Source organism: Mus pahari, chromosome 5 (assembly GCF_900095145.1).
Source record: "Mus pahari chromosome 5, PAHARI_EIJ_v1.1, whole genome shotgun sequence".
NCBI lineage: Eukaryota > Metazoa > Chordata > Mammalia > Rodentia > Muridae > Mus > Mus pahari.
In genome coordinates this window covers 54051924-54072306 of record NC_034594.1, presented here as the reverse complement: position 1 = coordinate 54072306, position 20383 = coordinate 54051924, and the positions used below count along the sequence as shown (strand labels likewise).

The 20383-nt window shown below is 47.3% G+C and overlaps 1 protein-coding gene and 1 pseudogene across 5 annotated transcripts in view; both read right to left on the bottom strand.

Annotated features, from left to right (window-relative positions):
- Positions 1-6772: 6772 nt before the first annotated feature.
- LOC110321948 lies at positions 6773-7356 on the bottom strand (annotated as a pseudogene).
- Positions 7357-12252: 4896 nt separating this feature from the next.
- Positions 12253-20383, bottom strand: part of Slc4a3 (solute carrier family 4 member 3) — a 16984-nt gene continuing 8853 nt past the window's right edge. For all 5 annotated transcript variants that reach the window (XM_021197677.2, XM_029538667.1, XM_029538665.1 and 2 more), the window contains 7 exons: positions 20004-20222; positions 19646-19735; positions 19057-19223; positions 18177-18430; positions 17760-17929; positions 17350-17523; positions 12253-16306 (listed from right to left, as the gene is read on the bottom strand). In XM_021197677.2, the coding sequence (XP_021053336.1) occupies positions 16229-16306; positions 17350-17523; positions 17760-17929; positions 18177-18430; positions 19057-19223; positions 19646-19735; positions 20004-20222 (1152 nt within the window). In that variant the 3' untranslated portion in view covers positions 12253-16228. The remainder of the gene's footprint in view (positions 16307-17349; positions 17524-17759; positions 17930-18176; positions 18431-19056; positions 19224-19645; positions 19736-20003; positions 20223-20383) is intronic.

Genomic DNA, 20383 nt, shown 5'->3' with positions numbered 1-20383 from the left:
TATACAAGGCACTAGCTATGAACTGCCTCTGAACCAGATTGGCCAGAGGAATGTCACCCAGGTTTTGACTGGTGCCAGTTATTCTTAAAACAGATTGTGCCATGGGACATTTCTCACCCTTAGTGTCCTGCCATCTGTTCTTCAAATGTTTGCTCTCCAGATCAAAGCCAATATAGCCTGCCGGACCCGTGACGTGTGCCATTCTTCTTACTCACCCAGCATCAATCTGTGGTATCTACATTAAGAAAACTGATTATCTTAATTCTCCATAAATCCTTAATCCTCCAGTTTTATTTTCCCATCCGTCACCTCCTCTTTATTCTTTAATATTCAGGTTTTTACTTTCAAGGCCAGGTCAGCCATCTTGAGGACTTCCATCCTCCACCTCTCTCACAGCTGCCCTGTCCTCCTGAGACAAACACAGCCTGAGGATGGAACAGACTCGTCTGTCTTCTGTAACCATATGGATAAGATGCAGTCATTACCGTTGTTGGCATTGTTGTGCTTTGGAAGCTAATTAAGACAATTAGCTATTAAACACCAAAAACAATTAAGCTAATTGAAATAAACCATATGCAGCTTTACCATTGCATAGACAAGAAAAAAAAAAAAAAAAAAAGAGGTGGCTGAAGGGTGGCACTGCAACCGTTTCAGTGCCAAAATAAATCAGGGAGTACGGGAGCCCGAGACGGAGGTGTCTTAGCACCCGATCAGTTTATCCCCACAAAATGTTTCTCAGAAACATTTGGCTTGGTTTTTAGAATGTTTTTCTATACTGAAGGGGGAAAAAAAAAAGTTCTGAATTTCTGTCCAAATGTGTCATTTAGGATATAAACTGCAGGCTCATGCTGTTAGTGCGACTCTGATTCAACTCAGTGACTGAATGAAGCATCCAAAGATCTCAGGAGAAAAGGGGCCTCTCTGAGACCCCTGGAGCTTGTCTTGAAGTTAGCTGGTCCTCTGGGGGACAAAGGCTGCCCTGTGGTGTGTGGATGTGACCGGCAGCTTGAGACAGCAGGTGTAGTTTTCCGGTAGAGAGAAGCCACAGGAGGGAAGAGGTGCTGTCAAGAGCAAGGAGAGCTCTTTCTAGAGTTTATCTGGAATTCTGAAAGCTGCATGTGCCAAGAGGAAAAAAAAAACTCAACTATAGTTTGTGCGGGCCAAAAATAGAATATGGCTGGGAAGGACAGGCAAGAGAGACAAGAAAGAATGAGCTGGAATTTAGATATGAGGGACCAGGAACTAGGGACTTCCCAATGACTCAGTTCAACCAAGTGTATCTCTCGAGCCCCGTATCTCACCTCTGTATCAGATCCACTCTGCCCTCAGAAGCTCTCTCTCTCTCTCTGTGGCAGGGACTATGAATGCAGCCAGGACCAATTTGGCAGCTCTGTCGGTAAAGACTCCATATGTCCCGTGTTCGTGTACCCATTATCTCTGATGCATTCCCAGCCTTTGGCCTCTAGATCAAAGTACTAAGGAAAGGACCAGATTTCAAATGGACAGGGGGAATACAAAGGACATTGACTAAGGGAGAAAGGTCAAACAGCCGAGCATCCATAAGCCTCCATATTTTTGTAGCCTCACTGTGATGGTTTGTATATGCTTGGCCCAGGGAGTGGCAGGATTAGAAGGTGTGGCTCTGTTGGAGTGGGTGTGTCATTGTGGGTATGTGCTATCCCACACCCTCATCCTAGCTGCCTGGAAGTCAATCTTCCACTAGCTGCCTTCAGATGAAGATGTAGAGCTCTCAGCTCCTCCTGCACCATGCCTGCCTGGACGCTGCCATGCTCCCACCTGGGTGATAATGGACTGAACCTGTAAGCCAGCCCCAATTAAAAGTTGTCCTTTATAAGACTTGCCTTGGTCATGGTGTCTGCTCATAGCAGTAAAACCCTAATTAAGACACCATCATCCCATTCCTTTACCAAAAATTCTAAAGATGAGATTACAGACACCCAGTGCCCCAGATCCACCCTCTACTCCACCTCAACCACAGGCTTCAGGCCCCTTGAATAAAATAAAACACAGGGAGGAAAGCCTGAGGGAGAGCCCAGGTTCTGTCTCCTCTTGATGATCTGAGACCTTCCCCACTTTTTAGTAAACATTCATTATTTGGGAAGCAGCCAGGGTCAGTCTGTACCTAGATGCACTTCTTATGCTTGTAGAACCCTCCTAGGTTGCAGACAGTGGTATGGTGGCAGACACAGAGCAGCCTGTTATGGAGTGAGAAGGGACACCATCTGTGCGCATTGTCTGCTCATTTCCATTAAGGAGATGGGTAGCTGCCAATGTGATGTCACCCTCTTGGACACCTGAATGTCCAACTAGCATTTGAGCTACCAATAAAACACTCGGACTCATACCCCAAAGAAAACGAAGATGCGGCTTCACATAAAGCATGGTGAGCAATGGCCCATGGGTGCTCTACTTGGAATAGGATCAATGGAGGAAGCTTCTTTGTCCTCCAGTGAGGGACAAACTGGAGGACAAGTGAGCAATGAAAGAGAATGACCTTCTGATGTACACAGCACAAGTTACAGTATATGGTTTATCTATAGAGTGTGTATGGGGGGGGCGGGATCAACAATAGGGGATGGATATGGAGGAGACATTTTTGAAATAGGATCTCATTATGTAGCCCTGACTGACTGGTCTGGAACTCACTGTGTAGACCAGACTGGCTTCAGACTCACAGAGACCTACCTGCCCCTATCTCCCAAGTGCTGGGATGAAAGGCACGCACCACCACACCTGGCTTCACTTAGCAAATTCTTTTGCAGAGTAAAATGTTTAAGCTTTTATAAGCTCCAGGTCAGCAGTCTTCACTGCCAGATCTAAGAGCTCTTTGCCTAGTCTAGACATGAAGAATCCAATCGATTCTTTAATATGGCTGGGGAGATCGCTCAGTGGTTAAAAGTGCTGGCTGAACAATAGCAAGAATCAGAGTTCAGATCCCAGCACCCACATATCAAGCCCAGCATCCTTCAAAGGCCTGCAGCTCCAAGGGATCCGATGCCTTCTTCCGGCCTCTGTATGCTCACAGACACAGGTACCCTTTCTCACATATCTTACACGCACAAACACTCACACAGGTACATGTGCAAACATAAACAAAATCACTAAAAAAAAAAGCAATTTTAAAAAGTTTTACATTTAAGCCTGTGACTCATTTTTATTTAGTTTATTTCTACAATGTGAGATTTATACCAGGATTTTATTTATTTTGTTTTCCTATGGAAGGTCTATCACTGTGTCGTTTATTATTGACAAAACTGTCTTTTATCCCTTAAGTTATTTTTGTACCTTTTGCCAAAAGTTAGGCATGTGTCCGCAGATCGATGTATATAGGTCATCCGTTTTTGCTCCATTAATCCATGTGTCTGTCTCTCTTTGATTACTGAAGCTACGTAGTAATTCTTGGACTCAGGTAGATGAAGTCAGCCGTTATTTTCTCTTTTCATATTGTCCTGACTACTGTGATTCCTATGTTTTACTATATGAATTATAAAATGGTGTTATCTGTATCTACAAAAAAATTAGCATTTGATAAAAATTGTGTTGAACCTATATGTTTTTAAAAACTGATTCCTTTATGGTACTGAACTTTCTGCCCATAAACAAGGTATGTCTCCTCATTCATTCACATCCTTTTTGATTGCTTTCTTCAACTTGGCGGCTTCAATGGCTTCTTCCTCTTCTTCATTTGTTTGTTTGTAGAGAAGCCTTGAAATCACTATGTAGACACATAACACACTCTGCCTCTTGGAAAGTCCATCAGGCCTCTCAACGCCATCCAGAGGGCATGGGGGAAGGATGCCTCATTGTTGCTGGGGGTTATAGGGAGCTGGAAACTGGGGCAGCCCACTTGGCCTCTGTGACACTGCTTTAACAGGAGTAATGAGGTGCCCTGTCTCAGTCCCTCTGAGTTGGAAGTCTAAGCATACACCTCAACCTTGGTTGAACCCCATTTAATTATTTATTTTTATGATATTTGGAGTTGTCCCCTTTATGTTTTCTGCTTTGCTGTAAGTTACCTTTTCCTTCAGATAGAGAAAACAGACACACTTGGAGTATTTTGTTTTCTTGGGTCTAGTCTGGATTTTGAGGTGGGTCATTGGTTTTCTTTTTGAGGATTCCATCTGTGTTTGTCATTATTTCTTCAGCTTCTTCAGCTCCAATGCTAGGAAATATGAATCAAAAAGAGAATGGACCCAAGCACTGTCCCCTGAGTCTTGGGAACCTGTCCCTCGGGTAAGCTAGTCTGTGTTCTCTTGTCTCCCTTTAGAATTCTGTTTCTTTTACACACAAGAGAAAAGAGAGCTTAGCTGTACTTTGCAAGATAACTTATTTACAGAGCTGCACTTGACTTGTTGGTAGCCGAGTTGAACTATCTGTTCACAGATCCCCGCGATTCTGACAGGAGCCCTTGTAAGCTGGCTCCAGTTTAACACTATGAATTTCAGAGTCAGCCTCACTGCCCACCACAGAAGCTAAGCCGCTCTCTTTCCAGCCTTCCCAGCGGACACCTAATCTGACCATGTCCTGCCAGGCACTTTCACCAGAGGCCATGCTCCAGGAGCTAACAATAGAGGTCGGATGGTGGAGCAGCCGTTCCAGAGACAGACTGGCAAAGGTTACGCGCACCCTTCTCAGGGGCTGGACTGTGGCACCCTGAGTTCAGCGGCAGCGGTCTCATCGGACAGTGTCTGGGTTGTGGACTTGACCGTGGTTCTGACCAGCTGAGTCTGAGTCGGAGCCCCTTCCTCTACGGCACAGGAGTTCTCGGAATCCCTTCCCAAGGTCCTGTTTCTGATTAAGTCAGCTGGAGCCTGATGCTGCTGAGTGCAAAGAATGTGAACTGGCGCACGTTTCCTCTGCCTCTCGGCTACAGAACCTCCTGAAGAAGGAGAGTCTCAGTATCTCCCACAGAAGGACCCTACTCTCGCCCAGGGGAAATGACTGGATGAATAGGCAGGGCAGAGAGCAAAGCAGAAAGCAACCTCTAAGGGCTTTGCTGAGGGGCGCTCCTCAGAACCCACAGAACAGAGGTGTTTTGACAAAATTCATGTTGGAGAGAAGCCCTGTGTATAGTATTAAGAGATGAGCTGGGGGGCTGGAGAGATGGCTCAGTGGTTAAGAGCACTGACTGCTCTTCTGAAGGTCCTGAGTTCAAATCCCAGCAACCACATGGTGGCTCACAACCATCCGTAATGAGATCTGATGCCCTCTTCTGGTGTGTCTGAAGACAGCTACAGTGTACTTACATATAATAAATAAATAAATCTTTAAAAGAGAGAGAGAGAGAGAGAGAGAGAGAGAGAGAGAGAGAGAGATTTGCTGGTCAGGTGAGTGCATGATAATAATACTGACTTCATGTATGAAATCAGTATCTCTGTACCAGAGGAAGCCTTCTATCCCTCCTCTCCCCTTTTTACCGTGTGAGGAAGCAGGAACAGGTGCCATCTTGGAAAGACACAACCCAGCACCAAACACTGAATCTGCTGAATTAAACTTCCTAGCCACCAGGACCTAAGAAATAATTCCTATACCATGAATTTCTTAGCCTACAATATTTTATTGTAGCAGCAGAGAAAGATAAGACCCGGCCCAAAACCTTAACTAGCTTTCTCAGTTGTCAAAACTTCTCTGAGTCCACCTCCACCACTAAATAAAAGAGGGAAGGAAGTTGAAGTCTCTTCTTGTGAGGTGAGCTCCCTAAGTAGCTCAAACTTGGAAACAAAGCAATCTCATAACCCTGGGACCCATGTTTTCCTTCTTTACTTTCCCATTCTCCAAACACTCTTACAGTAATGAATTATTGCCCATTAAAGGAAAAGTTTTTATGTCCCTTAAGGCTGGCTTTGGAACATAGGAAAAAAACACTTCTACACCCATAAAGTCTCTCCAACATGCCTGCCAAAGCATGAGATGAACAAGGAAGACACCAATAGACATACTGTCATGGTTTGAATATGCTTGGCCCAGGGAGTGGCACTATTTGGAGGTGTGGCCTTGTTGGAGTAGGTGTGTCACTGTGGGTGTGGGCTTTAAGACCCTCACTCTAGCTGCCTGGAAGTCAGTCTTCCACTAGCAGCCTTCAGATGAAGATGTAGAGCTCTCAGCTCCTCCTGCATCATGCCTGCCTGGATGCTGCCTGCTTCCCCTTTGATGATAATGAACTGAACCTCTGAAACTGTAAGACATCCCAATTAAATGTTGTCCTTTATAAGACTTGCCTTGGTTATGGTGTCTGCTCACAGCAGTAAAACCCTAACTAAGACACATACCAAACACACACACACACACACACACACACACACACACACACACAAACTCAGCAAACTCAGGAGTATGGGATGATGGGATAGAGCAGAGGATGACAATTATCTCAAGCAACTAAGAAGTGCTTAATGCAAGAGAAATAGACTTAGTCAGGGAATACCAAACCAATTGCTTATCTAATACCAAAGAGTTAGCCCTAAAAACATACAGGCAAGTAGCATTATATAGACTGAGCAGGTTATACTAAGGAATCTATGTGTATATACACATACATATATGTGCATGTAACAGCAATTAATGAAAAAGAGGCCATGACTTGAAAGAGAGCAAGGAGAGGTATAGGGAAGGGTTTAGAGAGGTACAGGGAAGGGGGAAATGATGTAATTATGTTATAATCTTAAAAAGAAAAGAAAAATTGAAAGAGAGAGAAAACAGTCCAATTAGTGATTTTTGAAACCCAACTTATTTGGGTCTTGAGAACTAATAGTTATTTTATCAAATATTCCTTTATTGAATAGTTTCTTGCTTCTAAATTAGCTGAGCATGCCACGGGACCACTGTTGATGTCATCTATGATGTCATGAGGGTGGCAGCCATCCACATTGCAGCCCACAGACTGTGCAGTACCCAGGGTCTCCTTAGTAGTTCCTGAAAGTGTGCTGCCCAAACATGGGCATCACATCTGGTGGGCAGTGTTTACAGTCTCATCAAAAGTGACATTCCCACTGTGTTTAGTGTTCCTCTGCTTCTTTCTGTCTCTTGCTGGTTCCTTGACGGCTCTGATGATCAGGGCAGAGGGTACCACCTCAGTCTGGGCCTGTCTGTTCTGGATGATCAGTTTCACTGCAATCCTGAGACTTTTCCAATCACCAGTTACCATGGCAACATCACCACCAACTGTTTTTGGAGACAGACCCAGAGGACCAATCTTGGGGTCAAGGTGATTGTGGCACTGACCTAGCCTCCAATGCACCTCAAGTACAGGACTTTGATCTTGTTGGGGTAGAACTTGAGCGGCATGGTGGAGGCAGCTGGTGGCAGATAAATATGGATTTAGGATAACCAAAGAAAGTTGCACCATAGCCTCCTCCAAGCCAAAAGCCAAAAAGTGAGAATTAATAGTGAGAATTAGTTTATAGATTTAGCCATTTATAGCCCTTCCTTGAGCTTAAAGCAAATGAGGAATCTTATTGTCCTATTTATTTTTATTTATTTTTGAGACAGGGTTTCTCTGTGTAGCCCTGGCTGTCCTGGAACTCACTTTGTAGACCAGGCTGGCCTTGAACTCAGAGATCTGCCTGCCTTTGACTCCTGAATGCTGGGATTAAAGGCATGTACATACCACCACTGCCCAGCTTATTGTCCTATTTACAATGCTAACAAATATTAACAAGCATTTTGATAAGTCATTTGATTAATGTTTTGTCCCATTTATATACTTAATTAAACCTCTTTAACATAAGTAGTGTTTATAAATTTTATATATTTGATACTATGCTTGATCGCAACTAAAAGGTCAAGAATCAGTGACATATAATGAATTTGATTTCATTTTAGGAACTTCACCTGACTGACAAACTTCCCAAGGTACAAAAGCGATTTTTCAAATAGACTTAATAAATGGAAAATACAAAGAATATATATATAAAACAGTGAAACTTAAATTCTGTGAAGTGCTACAAAGTTGATATAATCTTAGATTTCAACTTGAAAAGAATCTCATGTAGCAAGAAGAGTACAAATGTCACAGTAGAATGCTAAGTGTGGTGTGTTATTGTAACAGGCCAAAGTCTTTTTCAAGTTGTGAGGTAAGCTATTATATCTGTAAGCTATTACATATGCACCAATTGTTTATTTTTTTTCAATTGTTTATTTTGAAGAGATTAAAACAATAGTTTTTTATTCCCTTGAACATTAGCAGCCTTAATTGTAATTACTTCCAAGGCTACTAAAATGTCTACCATGGAGAAGATGGTGCCTTCCTCTCTCGGCTAACTGAGGATGCTAGCGAGCTAACAAGCTAAGTGGAATTCTGACTCATCGAGCCCTAGTTTGAGTCGATTTCTGATTTAAAGACGCAGGTTGCTGAGCAACGCTCATCCCCTTAGGTTACCAAGCCAGTCCACAATATCCACCCAGGTATTACACCTAATTTGGTGTTTATTTAACCTTGAAAGCATAGAACTATGTATTTGTTCATTTATGTCTAAAGAATCTTTTAGGGTTGGAGAAATGGCTCAGCGGTTAAGAGCACTGACTGCTTTTCCAGAGGTCCTGAGTTCAATTCCCAGCAACCACATGGTGGCTCACAACCATCTGTAATGGGATCTGATGCCCTCTTTGGGTGTGTCTGAAGACAGAAACAGTGTACTCATACACATTAAATAAAATAAAAAGAACCTTTTGTCCTTGGGCTGGTGAGACTGTTTAGTTGATAAAGTACTGACATTGAGATCGGATGGGCAGTGCCCTGTGAAAAAGCCAGCAGCCCAAGAATCCCTGGGTCCGGAAATCAGAGACAAGAGTAGCGTTTGCTGCCTGGTGAATCTAGCCAGACCAGTGACGGCTACTCCAGATTCAGCCAGAGATCTAGCTCCAAAAATAGAATAGAGAGTGATTTTTAAAAGGCACTCAACTTTGACCTCTGACTTCCACATGCACAAATACCCATACACACATGAACATATACATAGGCCTACATACCATAGGCACATACAAAAGAATCTCTAGTTCTTTTCATATACCTCTCCCTTTGGGGTCTTTTGTTTTGATTTTTTTGTCATCTCTATATGCTACCTATAAAAACATACAACTCTGGACGTTAAAACTCTCCATTGGTAGTTTTATATCAAAATATCTAGTTGAATTCTGATCATCTCTTACAGCTAAGTCTAAGATCCAAGGTGGTTCTCCAAGGTCATGGCTGGCCCCACATCCTTTTCCTATCTTATCTTCTTTGGCTCTAGAATTCCTGATTTTCTCAGACCTATCAAAGAAAGCTTCCCCAGAGTCTGCTCAATCTGAAGGAGCTTTAGGAAGAAATTCCTAACGCTATTGACTCCCTAGGGCAGCCTCTTTCCTACCTCTCCTAAGCATTGCAGTGGTCAAGGTCATTTGGGAGAACAGGGTCCTTGCAAGAGACACTGCAGCCAAATTCTACATCTCCCAGAAGGAAGTGACAGCATAGCCCAAGCTGCCAACTGGAGTCAAGACTTCTAGCTTCTAGTCCTGATGGTCTGGCCACTCAGTCACAATGCCCTCCGTGACAGCAAAACCAGCAAAGGATGCTCCCAGATCACAACCCTAGCAATGCAAATTGTCACATGTGGCTCTCTGTCACCTGGTAAACGGAAGAATAAAAATAGGCTTGGTTTCCTGCCTTGCAGCATTCGAAAATAAATATGCAAACTGCGCATTTGCATTCCGGTAGCAAGGAGAAGCAGTAATAAGAGATTACTTTAAACTGTTATGGAAACGCGGTCTAAAATGATTCATAGGAAAAAATGCAAGCTTAGGATGGAGCTGTCAGTTCTGACTTCATATTAGACTCTCCGAGATTGAGAGAGGTATGTTTTTGAAAAGGCTAAAGTGAGAGAGTTGAGAAACACAGTTCATCTAGTATATATGAGCCCTGAGTTCCATCACTACTAACAGACACACACACACACACACACACACACACACACACACAGCCTGTAAAGTGCAGATATTAATGTTTGTTAAAACTATCTAAGTGATTCCAATGCACATACAGAGTAAACCCCTGACCTGAAAAACCATTTCTGACACCTCTGTCATAATGATCGTCATGCTTTGTGTCATATGCACCTGCTAAATGTCCAGTTCTCTCTCTTCACCAACTCCCTTTATTTTTGCCTTATAAATTTACTTCAGCTTTACCCTGTAGCTGCAGAATCACAGAGCTGCTGTGCTCCGTCGGTTTTTCTCTACATGTAAAGACACCTAACCACAAATTGGCAGACTCTCCAAATACAACGTCAAGCCATCGTGAGCACCACTACCTGTGCCCTCCTCCACTAGGGGAAACAATGCCTGACCTCGAAAAATGGAAAGAGCCAAGGGCTGTGAATATTTGCTTTGACACGAGGTAATCATTTTAAAATGTTCACAGGCCAACAGGATGGCTCAACAGATAAACTTGCTGCCAAACCTCATGATCTGAATTTGATTCCTGGACCCACGTGTTTGATATGATAGAATCAACCCCCTCAAGTTATTCTCTAACTTCCATACACACACACACACACACAGAGAGAGAGAGAGAGAGAGAGAGAGAGAGAGAGAGAGAGAGAGAGAGAGAGAAATACGCTCATACACACAATAGAATTTTTAATTTAAAAAATTTATGGCAGAGTGTGGTGGTATTAATCCTTTAATGCCTTTAATCCCAGTTTAAGAAACCAAAGTAAGCAGATGTCAGTAGGTTCTGGTCTACAGAGTGAGACAGCCATGGCTACATAGAGAGACGATGTCTCAAAAGAACAACAAGATTTAATGTCTGTCCCAGTTGTAGTGGCTCACGCATATAATCTTAGCACACAGGAACGTCGGGCAGGAGAAAAGTCAAAGCTACATAGAGGGTGCCAAGCCAGTCAGAGCTACATAGCAAGTCTATCTCTTTCTCTCCTGCCACCACACACACACACACACACACACACACACGCACACATACATACATGTGAGCACATACACACACTAAAATAAAATAAAATGCACCACTGCTCTTAATTAGCCACTCTAAGCTTTAGTCTAGGCTAGAGTTCCCTGGGAGACAATTTTCCCAGAAGTCTGTTCTTCCTAAACGCTCACCCACTTGCTTCCTTCTACCCAACACTTGGAAAGCTGAGCAATCTCCCTCGGCTACCTAGAATGTGAAGATGCAGCAGTCTTCATGGTGAACTGTCTCAGCTCACGAGGACGGCACAGCTGGCCAGCTCACCTTCCACCTGTACCACTGCAGTCTGCAGGGCATCTACCTGGAAGGCTCAGGGAAGCAGGAATCTGCTACCTACTCACTAACAACTCCTGCCTGTGAGTAGATTCCTGATCCCAAACAGAAGGACTCCACAGGTAGGTAGAGACTCCTGGAGCCCAATTCCTTCTAAATAATGAACATAGAACCACTGTGAGAGGAAGCTGGAAGGCAGAAAGCCCCTGTCTGGCCTGTAAAGTGTACTCCAAAGATCCACAGGATGAGAGTACCTGGGTCTGGGCTTCAAAACTCATCAAGACAGATTCCTGGGCCTCGTCATTTCCTTTGCATGACTCGTGAGACAGATTCTCACTGTATGGCCTCAAACACTGCTGCAGGCTTCCAAATGCTGGATGACAGATGTGCACCACCACAGCCAGCAAGAGTTAAAGACTTTATTACATTCCTTGGATGACTGAGATGCGGAGGGACCCTATGACATACTGAGAAACTACCTGAGAAGGCTGGAGGGAAGGAGAGAGCGCCTAGCACCACCTCTGGCCATCCTGACTTCCTGCCCTTCTCATCTCCTGCAGCTCCTAGAAAACATGGTGGTACTTTCTCTTTATCCCTGCCAATGTCAGATTGTTAACATCTCTTTCTCCAACTGTTACTACTTTTATTCTCCTGCTCTAATGGCCATCTCGGAGGCTTACTGTTCTCATCGTTTCTCAAACTCCTCTCCAAGCTGACTGATTCAACCTGGCTTCTCGAAGCTTCTGACTGAATTGGTCTGCTTGGCCTCAAACTAACTCTAGCAATCTGTTCTAATCTTCTGGCTCCTTCTTATTGTCTGGCTTCAACTGCCTCTGCTGACTTGCACTGAACTGCATGAACTCGTGAATGAACTCAACTCCACTGCTCTGCGCTCACTCCCAACTGAATGAACCCATCTGACTGACTGACTTCCAACTCACTCCTCTCTCCCTGCACTGCTCTTAAATAGCTCCTCTTTCCTGTGCTGTTCCTGTGAGAGTTGGGTATATGCTATCTCTGACTCATTCTGTCAAATCTTTCTCTGATTCGTCACTTTGTCTGCCCCTCAATTAGCTGTCACCTTCGAACATGGCTGATTCCTTACAGAAACTAATCTTAGCTGCACTGTTTGGGATTAAAGGTGTGACCTGAGGGTATGTCTGTGTTCCAGCCAGAGCAGCCGTGTGACTAGATTAAAATTCTACAAACTGACTCAGAAGAAAACCTGCACTGCCTTTCTGGGCTCTGGTGCATTATTTCTATCAGCCACAGTGAAATGTCAGCTTTAATAGAAACAAATATGAGAATTCTTTGGAGGGTCTATTGGTGTCACGTGTGGCAATGCTGGATCCTAAAGGAGACAGAGTTTAGAACCATGTGGTCCTTCCTACTCTGACATTTGTGCATCCCTCCCTCCACAATTTAGGCTTAGTCTCTGCCTATCTCACAGAAAGCACAAGCAATGGGTATAGGGTGGGTCTGGTGGCATTCGAGGAGACACCAAGCCACTCTAAAAGCAAGCCTGATTCAGAGGCAAGCCTTTTCAGAACCCCCTTCCCTCCTCTCTTTGCACCAGCTCCATGCTCCACTGTACCTTGCCCCCAAGCTATGCCCTACCTCCACTTCTCTCCTGGGACCCTGGATATGGACGAACTCTGGGCAATGCTTTCCCATCACCTACAAACACTGATTCATCTGCCACCCAGAGACCATCCCAGTGACTGTCTGCTCCATTAGCACTTGATAAAGCATCATTCGATATTAAGAAACAGTTCCTAGAAAATTGAAAATAATCCCAGCAGCCCACTTAAACAGTCAATCTTCCTCATAGAACATAAATCCTATGAATATTGGAGCCTGTGCTTCCCCACACACACACAATGGATGAGACATGCAATGGATCAAATTCAAATGATTGAATAATTTATCTGGAAACCAAATTCCTCACTCTGCATTTTCTAATTTGCCACCTTGGATTCAGGCCACTGGTGGGCACTGCCAAAACCTGTTTTTGCTGGTTCTCAGCAATGGCTTCATTGAGAGCAGAGCAGCAGGCTGTGTTTAGTACAGATGCCCTTGAGTTTAGCTTTGTCTCCCTGTTGCTGCTTAGAATTCCCTTTGAGAGTGCCAAGTGTCAACAGCCATGGTGATTATTTGAGTCACCTGATATGATACAAGAAGAGATGTCACCTGGCCTGCCAAATGGTACACATTATTGCCAGCTTCTGCACCCTAAAGGAGGTGTGTAGGGCAATATGAGCAGATGGTCCACTGCTCCGACAGTCAGAGGCTGTCACAGGGTCCTCAGCTGTCCTAAGTGAGCTGAATCCTCAGCAGGAGGGCAGGGGCAGCCACCTTCTTTGTAGAAAGAGTTAGAACTCTAGACTGGAAATGGGCTTGAACTTGTCCAAGGATAATGAAAACCCTGGGCACTTGGTCAAGGTGTGACTCTTGCCCATAATCTGACTCTGGAAGTTACAAAAGGAAAGAGTATAGATTGGAACCCCCCAACCCTGACCCCAACACGTCACGCATGCCTACTCCTCAAGCCTTTTCCAAGGAAGCTGGGCTGGGTGTTTAAAGACCATGACCTTCACCCCCTTCCTCAACTCCTGTTGGAAGAATCCCTTCCTCAAAGAGACATAAACAAAGTCTACCCTCACCTTACAAGGTCCCAACAACAAACTGAAGTGGGATCCCACAAAGTTCACTCTGGGGAACCCGCGTGAGTTTATTGGTCACAGGGTACATGCTGGCAAGGAACCCAGCATGGATGGCTCCCCATACATAGGCAAATAAACGAAGCACCCTTCTGTGAGCCTTTCCCAGCCCACATACTCTCCCTGCTAGAGGCCTAGTGCCTCCCAAGACCTTGAGGTTGTGCCCCCTGAACACACTAAGTGCAATCAAGACAGAACTGCACACAGATGGCTTTGAGAAGAGGTTACAGTCTCTAATGACCTTGGCCAAACCCTGTTCCGAGGAAAGGTCAGCTGCCCACAGGCCTCTCCTGATGGTCTCTTGCAAGCAGCTACAACTCACCTGACCATGGCAGCTGTTTGGTTTTGTTTTGGGAGGGTCATACTCCAGAACACCTGCCTTATAATACCCACCCCATCCCCCCTCAAGCCATGTCATAGAGACAGAACACCTCTCTACGGATGTCCTGCTATGCTTTTTTTTTTTTTTTTTTTTTAATGTCCTCAAAGGTCCCAGGCCCTTGAGAGGATATGGCCAAAGGCCCAGTCAAAGAATGGTCAGTGGAAACATGGGATAAATTCCAAATGTCCTCTAATGACATTCAGTCTAGTCACCCAGGCCCGAGCCTGGATGTATGTCATGGTCTCGACATCCTGTCTCTTACAGAATCAACCTAGTCTCCACTCCTCCCCCTAGCAGCACCCTTCCTGGTGACTTTTAGGGCTGTGGAGAAAGCCCTGCTCAGGGCCCCACCCCAGAATTGCATCTTCTGTGAGGTTCCTCCTAAACTTCAGCCCATCCCCTGCAGCTCCAGTATGCTCGTGTTATCCTTTTCATATTGGTAGTCATGGCTACCCGACTCTAATTTCATATTGTTCTCATCTTTTGTTCTGAGGCCAGAGGGTCACCTCACTTCACTGGACATCATCTGCTACTAACCCCGACTAAGATCTCCACGTGGACCCCCTTCTTCTCACTTGCAGGAGAGGGATCCTAGGAAAAGCAGGCTCCTTCATGGAGTTGTAAAGGAAGCCCCACAACAGAAGAGCCAGCCAGCAGCCAATACCCAGTTAGGGTTCCAGGCTCTCCCAGAAGCCTGTCAGCCAAGCCTGTGATAAGGTCAGGCCCTCTGTGTATGTGAGACCTGCTCCACACCTGCCTGTGATCTAGGCTTTGCATCTGCCCTTTGTTTTGATCCCTGGCAGAGTGTTTTGACATTCAACCTTGACGTGGTCCATCTACCAAGACTGTTGTCTTCACATAGACTAGGGGAGCCAATCAAACGCACGACAGCATTAGAGAGCAAGGATGGGTGGGCAGCTGGGATGAAATGCTTAAATCTTGATGATAGCCCAGTACAGAATCCTCTGGAACCCGCTTAAATGAAACCTGGGATTAAATCGGATCCGCCAGGTGGCAGCCTTCCCCTTGCTCTGCCGACAGAGCCTACAGTGCGCAAAAACCACCACCAGAGGGCTACACAAGGCCGGCAGACTCCAGGCAGCTGGTTACCTAGCAACTGTGACGCAACGGGTCCTGTTTCCACACCCCTCAAGGCCTCCCAGGTTATTTCTGGCAAAACAGACTGTTGCACAAGGAGTGGCTTCAGGAATCCTAGAACCGCTTCCCGCTTAAGCCAGAAGGATCTAAAATGGTCCAGCGGGCCCCCAATCCCGCGCCATCCTGGCGTCTAGGTGGCTGAGCCGCTACCCCTGCTCCCCCGATGCATTTTCTGTGCAGCTTTGTAGCTCCACAGGACTGAAGTCACCCTGATTTCCCTGGTGGCTAAAGGGAAGCAGCACCTCCTTGTCCCCTCCTTTCTAATCCAGGGCTAGATTAATGGGCATGTGACCCTCAGTAGACCTTGAACCTCCTGTTCTTCAGCTATACGGAAGGGAGCTAAAGAAGGGGACAGCAAGACCCAACTTGGATTTTCTGTAGTCTTGAACTACCCCTCCCCCTCAAGCCCTCTCTGTCCCCTGCTTCAAATCTCTTCCAGTTTGGATGGCCCTGGTAACACTTCAGGTAGGTAAGTGTGGCCTGACAAGCCCCAGGCGGCACCAAGAAAATGAGGCAGACACAAGACACGGAGTGTGTTGTAATGACTTCAAAGCCGGTGCCGTCTGGGCTGTGAAAGTCAAGGGGCCACTGGCCTGGCATGGGCAGTGACTCCAGGCACATCCCTGGGTCCTGAGGAATGCCTGGTCCTGGTGCTGGGTTCCTAGGGTCTGTGAGTCGCCAAGGTGGGGTCTCGGAAGGGCGCCATCCTGCGGGTCACACAGGCATGTGCAGCTCGTTGTACTCATCCTGACCATCCTCATCAAAGTTCGGCTCGGCATCTTCAGAGTCCAGCTGCAGAAGAGAGCACGGGGTTGGGAAAGGCAGGGGGACAGACAAACGTGTCTCCTGTTCCTCACATCCTCTTCTCAACACCCTTTCTCCCTCTCCAGGACCCCAGCTTGAAGTACTTCCCTGCCCAAAACCTTCATTTCCCGATCACCCAGTTTGCCCACATGGACTAGTACAATAGCAATAGCGACTCGGGATGTGTATGCCTAGGACCAGGGCGCCTCTGTGCCCCATATCTGAGCGTGAAAGAATTGCAAAAATCAGACTGTGAGATGACTCAGCAGATAAAGGTGCTTGCCACCAAGCTTCATGACCCAGCTTCATGACCCAGCTTCAATCCCCAGGACCCACGTGGTAGAGAGAGAACCTCAGCACATACACATAAAGTACATTTTAAAAAGCCTGATGTGGTAGGGCACGTCTTTGATCCCAGCACGTGGAAGGCAGAGGCAGGTAAAGCTCTGTGAGTTTGAAGCCAGCCTGGTCTACAAACCGACTTCCAGGTCAGCCAGGGCTACACAGAAAAACCCTGTCTTGGAAAACAAAAACAAGCAAAAATGAAAGAAAGAAAGAAAGAAAGAAAGAAAGAAAGAAAGAAAGAAAGAAAGAAAGAAAGAAAGAAAGAAAGAAAGAAAGAAAGAGGGAGGGAGGGAGGGAAGGAGGGAGGGAACATGAAAAAAAATTAAGAAGAACAAAAAGATGTCCTTTGCTACAGCTAACAGAAACAGGGCCCAGGACTGATGTCTGTGCTATCCTTACACAGCCTGCAGCCACGTGCTTTGCTCAAACACAACTGTCCACAGCAGGCCTGTCTTCTTCTTAAAGCCTCGTATCAGCAGCTTTACCTGGATTCATAGTTGTTAACTCTCCCACCAATTCTTGGCAGACGCAACAAGCCCACTCTACCAGTGAACACAGCACTTCCGGAGATTCAGTAACTTTCCCCAGTTCACACAAGCCAGCAGGAAGCCAGGTATCTAATCAGTGCCCAACCACCTTAATCCTCCCACACACACCCCCAGCCGCCCCAAGCCATCAGCCCTTACCGCCTGTAGCTCCCTGTCCTGGAAGAGCCGGGGCAAAAGGCAACGCCTCAGAGGCACCGTGAGCAAGAGCAGGAAAGGAAAGGCCAGCGAGGCCGCCGTTGATTTGACCACCCAGAGAAGTGCGATGCAGCCCAGCTGGATGCAGGTGAACAGGTGCATCCGCCACGTCTTCACCTGGGGTACGGGGCTCAGTCTCATTACCCGATGGCCACTCGGGCCCCACCCACACGGGGTACAGGCTCAGTCTCATTACACGATGCCCATTCGGGCCCCACCCACACCTTGGGGAACATGGCTCTCTGGGTCCCAGTTATCTTTATCTTCTTCCTTCTGCTCATCACTAGCTGAGGAGTCCAGACCCTCTCCCATCAACTCCACCAAGTCCCCAGCTCCAAGCATCTGGTCCTGACCTTGGTCACGTAGGGCTGCTCAGGGTGGTGCTTTGCGGGCATGAAAATGAGCAGCAGACGTTGGGACAATTGGATACCAGACAGTGATGTGACACCCATGTACAGGAAAATCCCGAAGAGCACAGCCAATGGGATCCGGCGCAACACAGCTCCCATGACGATAGACAGGCCTGGGGGAGGTGACACAGATCTGCCTACCCCTGCCCCCTGCCCTGCCCAGACCAAGGGCCTGGTAAGGGATTTGTTTATCTGACCAATCTGGGCCTCCCCAATACAGGTGGATCAGGATGAAGGGGAAGCAGGGAAGAGTCCCCAGTGTGAGGAGACTGGTTGGAGACCTGGGGGGTGGGCCAAGCATGAGAATCTCAAGCCATTGGGCCCAAGAAAGCAAGTCTATGGGGAGACTCCAGTGCTCACCCACGAGGCTGGCAATGAGCACCCCGGTGACCCGCTGCTCCCGCACCTCCTGGATCTGGGGCTTGTCACCAGGCGCAATGGCAGTCCGCATTACCGTCAACGCGTTGACATGAGTGACAGAGCGCACAGTGGCAGCCGTGAGCCAGGGCAAGCCGAACAAGCCACAGAGGCCGCCCAAAGAGCCAATCAAAAGCAGGTCAAGATGGAAGCCGGAGCCCTTGAGTAGCCTCCGGGCCTTCTGGCTGACAATGAGCCTATGGGGATTGCAGAAGGAGCAAGCTAGCAGGCGGACCTGCCACGCGCACACACACCACGCACACACACCGTTCACCCAAGGCTTGAGGGGGACCTGCCAGCTTCCTCTTTCACATTCCCAAATTAAAGTTCTCACACTCCAGTAAACCTGAGCCAAATTTTCATGCTGCGAACATTTAAAGCACCACAAAAGCCAGATGCCAGATCAGACCGTGTTATTTTGGTTTAACCAAAATGAGAAATGTGTGAGCATCGCTGGGTGAGAGAACACTCTGACAGAATTCTGAGAACTTGCAAGTGCTAGCAAGGTGATAGCGAGAAGCACCAGGTCAAACCCTCCCCCATAGGAGAACCGTGCCCACATGCCCACACTTGTTCCAGCCTGTTGCTCTAACTCCCCCTCTTCCTCCTTCCCCCCCTCCTCCTCCTCTCCTCTCCTCTTCTCCTGTCCTCCTCTTCCTCCTCCTCCTCCTCCTCCTCCTCCTCCTCCTCCCCTCCCTCACGCCAGATCTCAACAAACTCCTCACAGCCTAGCACAAGGCATCATTAGACAGATAAGGTACCTGTGCCTTAACCCCGAAGCCAAGCCACCCGTCCATCTCCCCTCCCTCTCCAGCCCTCTCACGCAGTGATCTGTGTCTCCATGAATATGAGGATGAGGACCAAGAGCGCAGGGACAGCAGCAGCCACCATCATCCATGGTGGGAAAGGGCGGGCACTGCCCAAGGGTGGGATGAACCATGTGCGCTTATGAGGGGAAGTCACTGAGAGCCCTGTGGGCACTGTCAGCTTCTGCATGGCAGGAAGAAGACATGGGTCAGAGCCAGAGGCTGCCCACAGACGAGGTTTACATTGCAGCTGTCCCTACCAGAACTCTGGGGAGCTGCTGAAACTCACTTTCATTCTCCAAAGTCACTATTCCAGGAGCTGGCAGAAGGCACAGCAATGGGATGCCATCCCCCAGCCCCGGAGCTGTCAGGAGACCCGCTGTTGTAGAGACCTGGCACTCTACACCAGCTCACATTTATTCCAAATTCCTTCCACGTGGGATCATACACAGTAAGATAACCTGGGTAGCCCCTGGGCCAAACTTCACAGCAGCCTCTGGTGTGGCCCAACATCTTGCCACTTGACTAAGAGAGCTGGGTTGCTACCAGCTCCAGATCCTGGGGCTAGTGGAATTTAAGTGGCCACAGAGGATGAGGCAAACTCACCTGTGTGTAGGTGTCTGTGATAGAGTAATCCACAAGGACCATCACCAGGATGGAGATGGGAATGCCAAAATCCCCGATGATGCGCCGAGCCTGCCAAGGACAGCCAGGTTGGAAGCAAGAGGCTAAGGGGAAGGAGACACCCCCTCCCACAACCCTTTCTGGGACCAAGCTAAGGTCAGAAATACTCTAAGGTGTGTCCCTCAAGGTGCCAGCTCCTGAGTGCCAGCTGCAGCTGGGAAGCACTCTTGTCTTCGGGGGTCGGGGGGTTGTTGGGCCATTAGATTGGCCAAGAAGGGAGGAAGACTCTCTCAAGACCTGAGCCTTGCAGGGACGACAGGTGTCAAGGGGGACAGAGTACCTTGCCCCCCAGGAAGCGGCTGTTCCTGAACTTGCGCAGGAAGAAGGCAATGAGGAACGTCCCCAGCATGAGAATGAGGGACAGCAGAGCTGTGTTGGGTTGGTTCCTCGGGCCTGGTGGTCCCTCTGTGGGGGGCAGGGCACTACTATTCAGTTCCAAGCCAGTCTCCAGGGCCTCATCCGGTGGGTAGAATGGCAGCAAAGGATGCTCTGTGAACACCTATGTGTAGGAAAGAGGATGCCTCACTCTCCACAGGCAGAAGACAAACCCAGCCCTGATCCCTGACGTCCCTTAACCTCCACCTCCCAACACACGCACACGCACACGCACACGCACGCGCACGCACGCACACACACACGCACACACACGCACACACACAT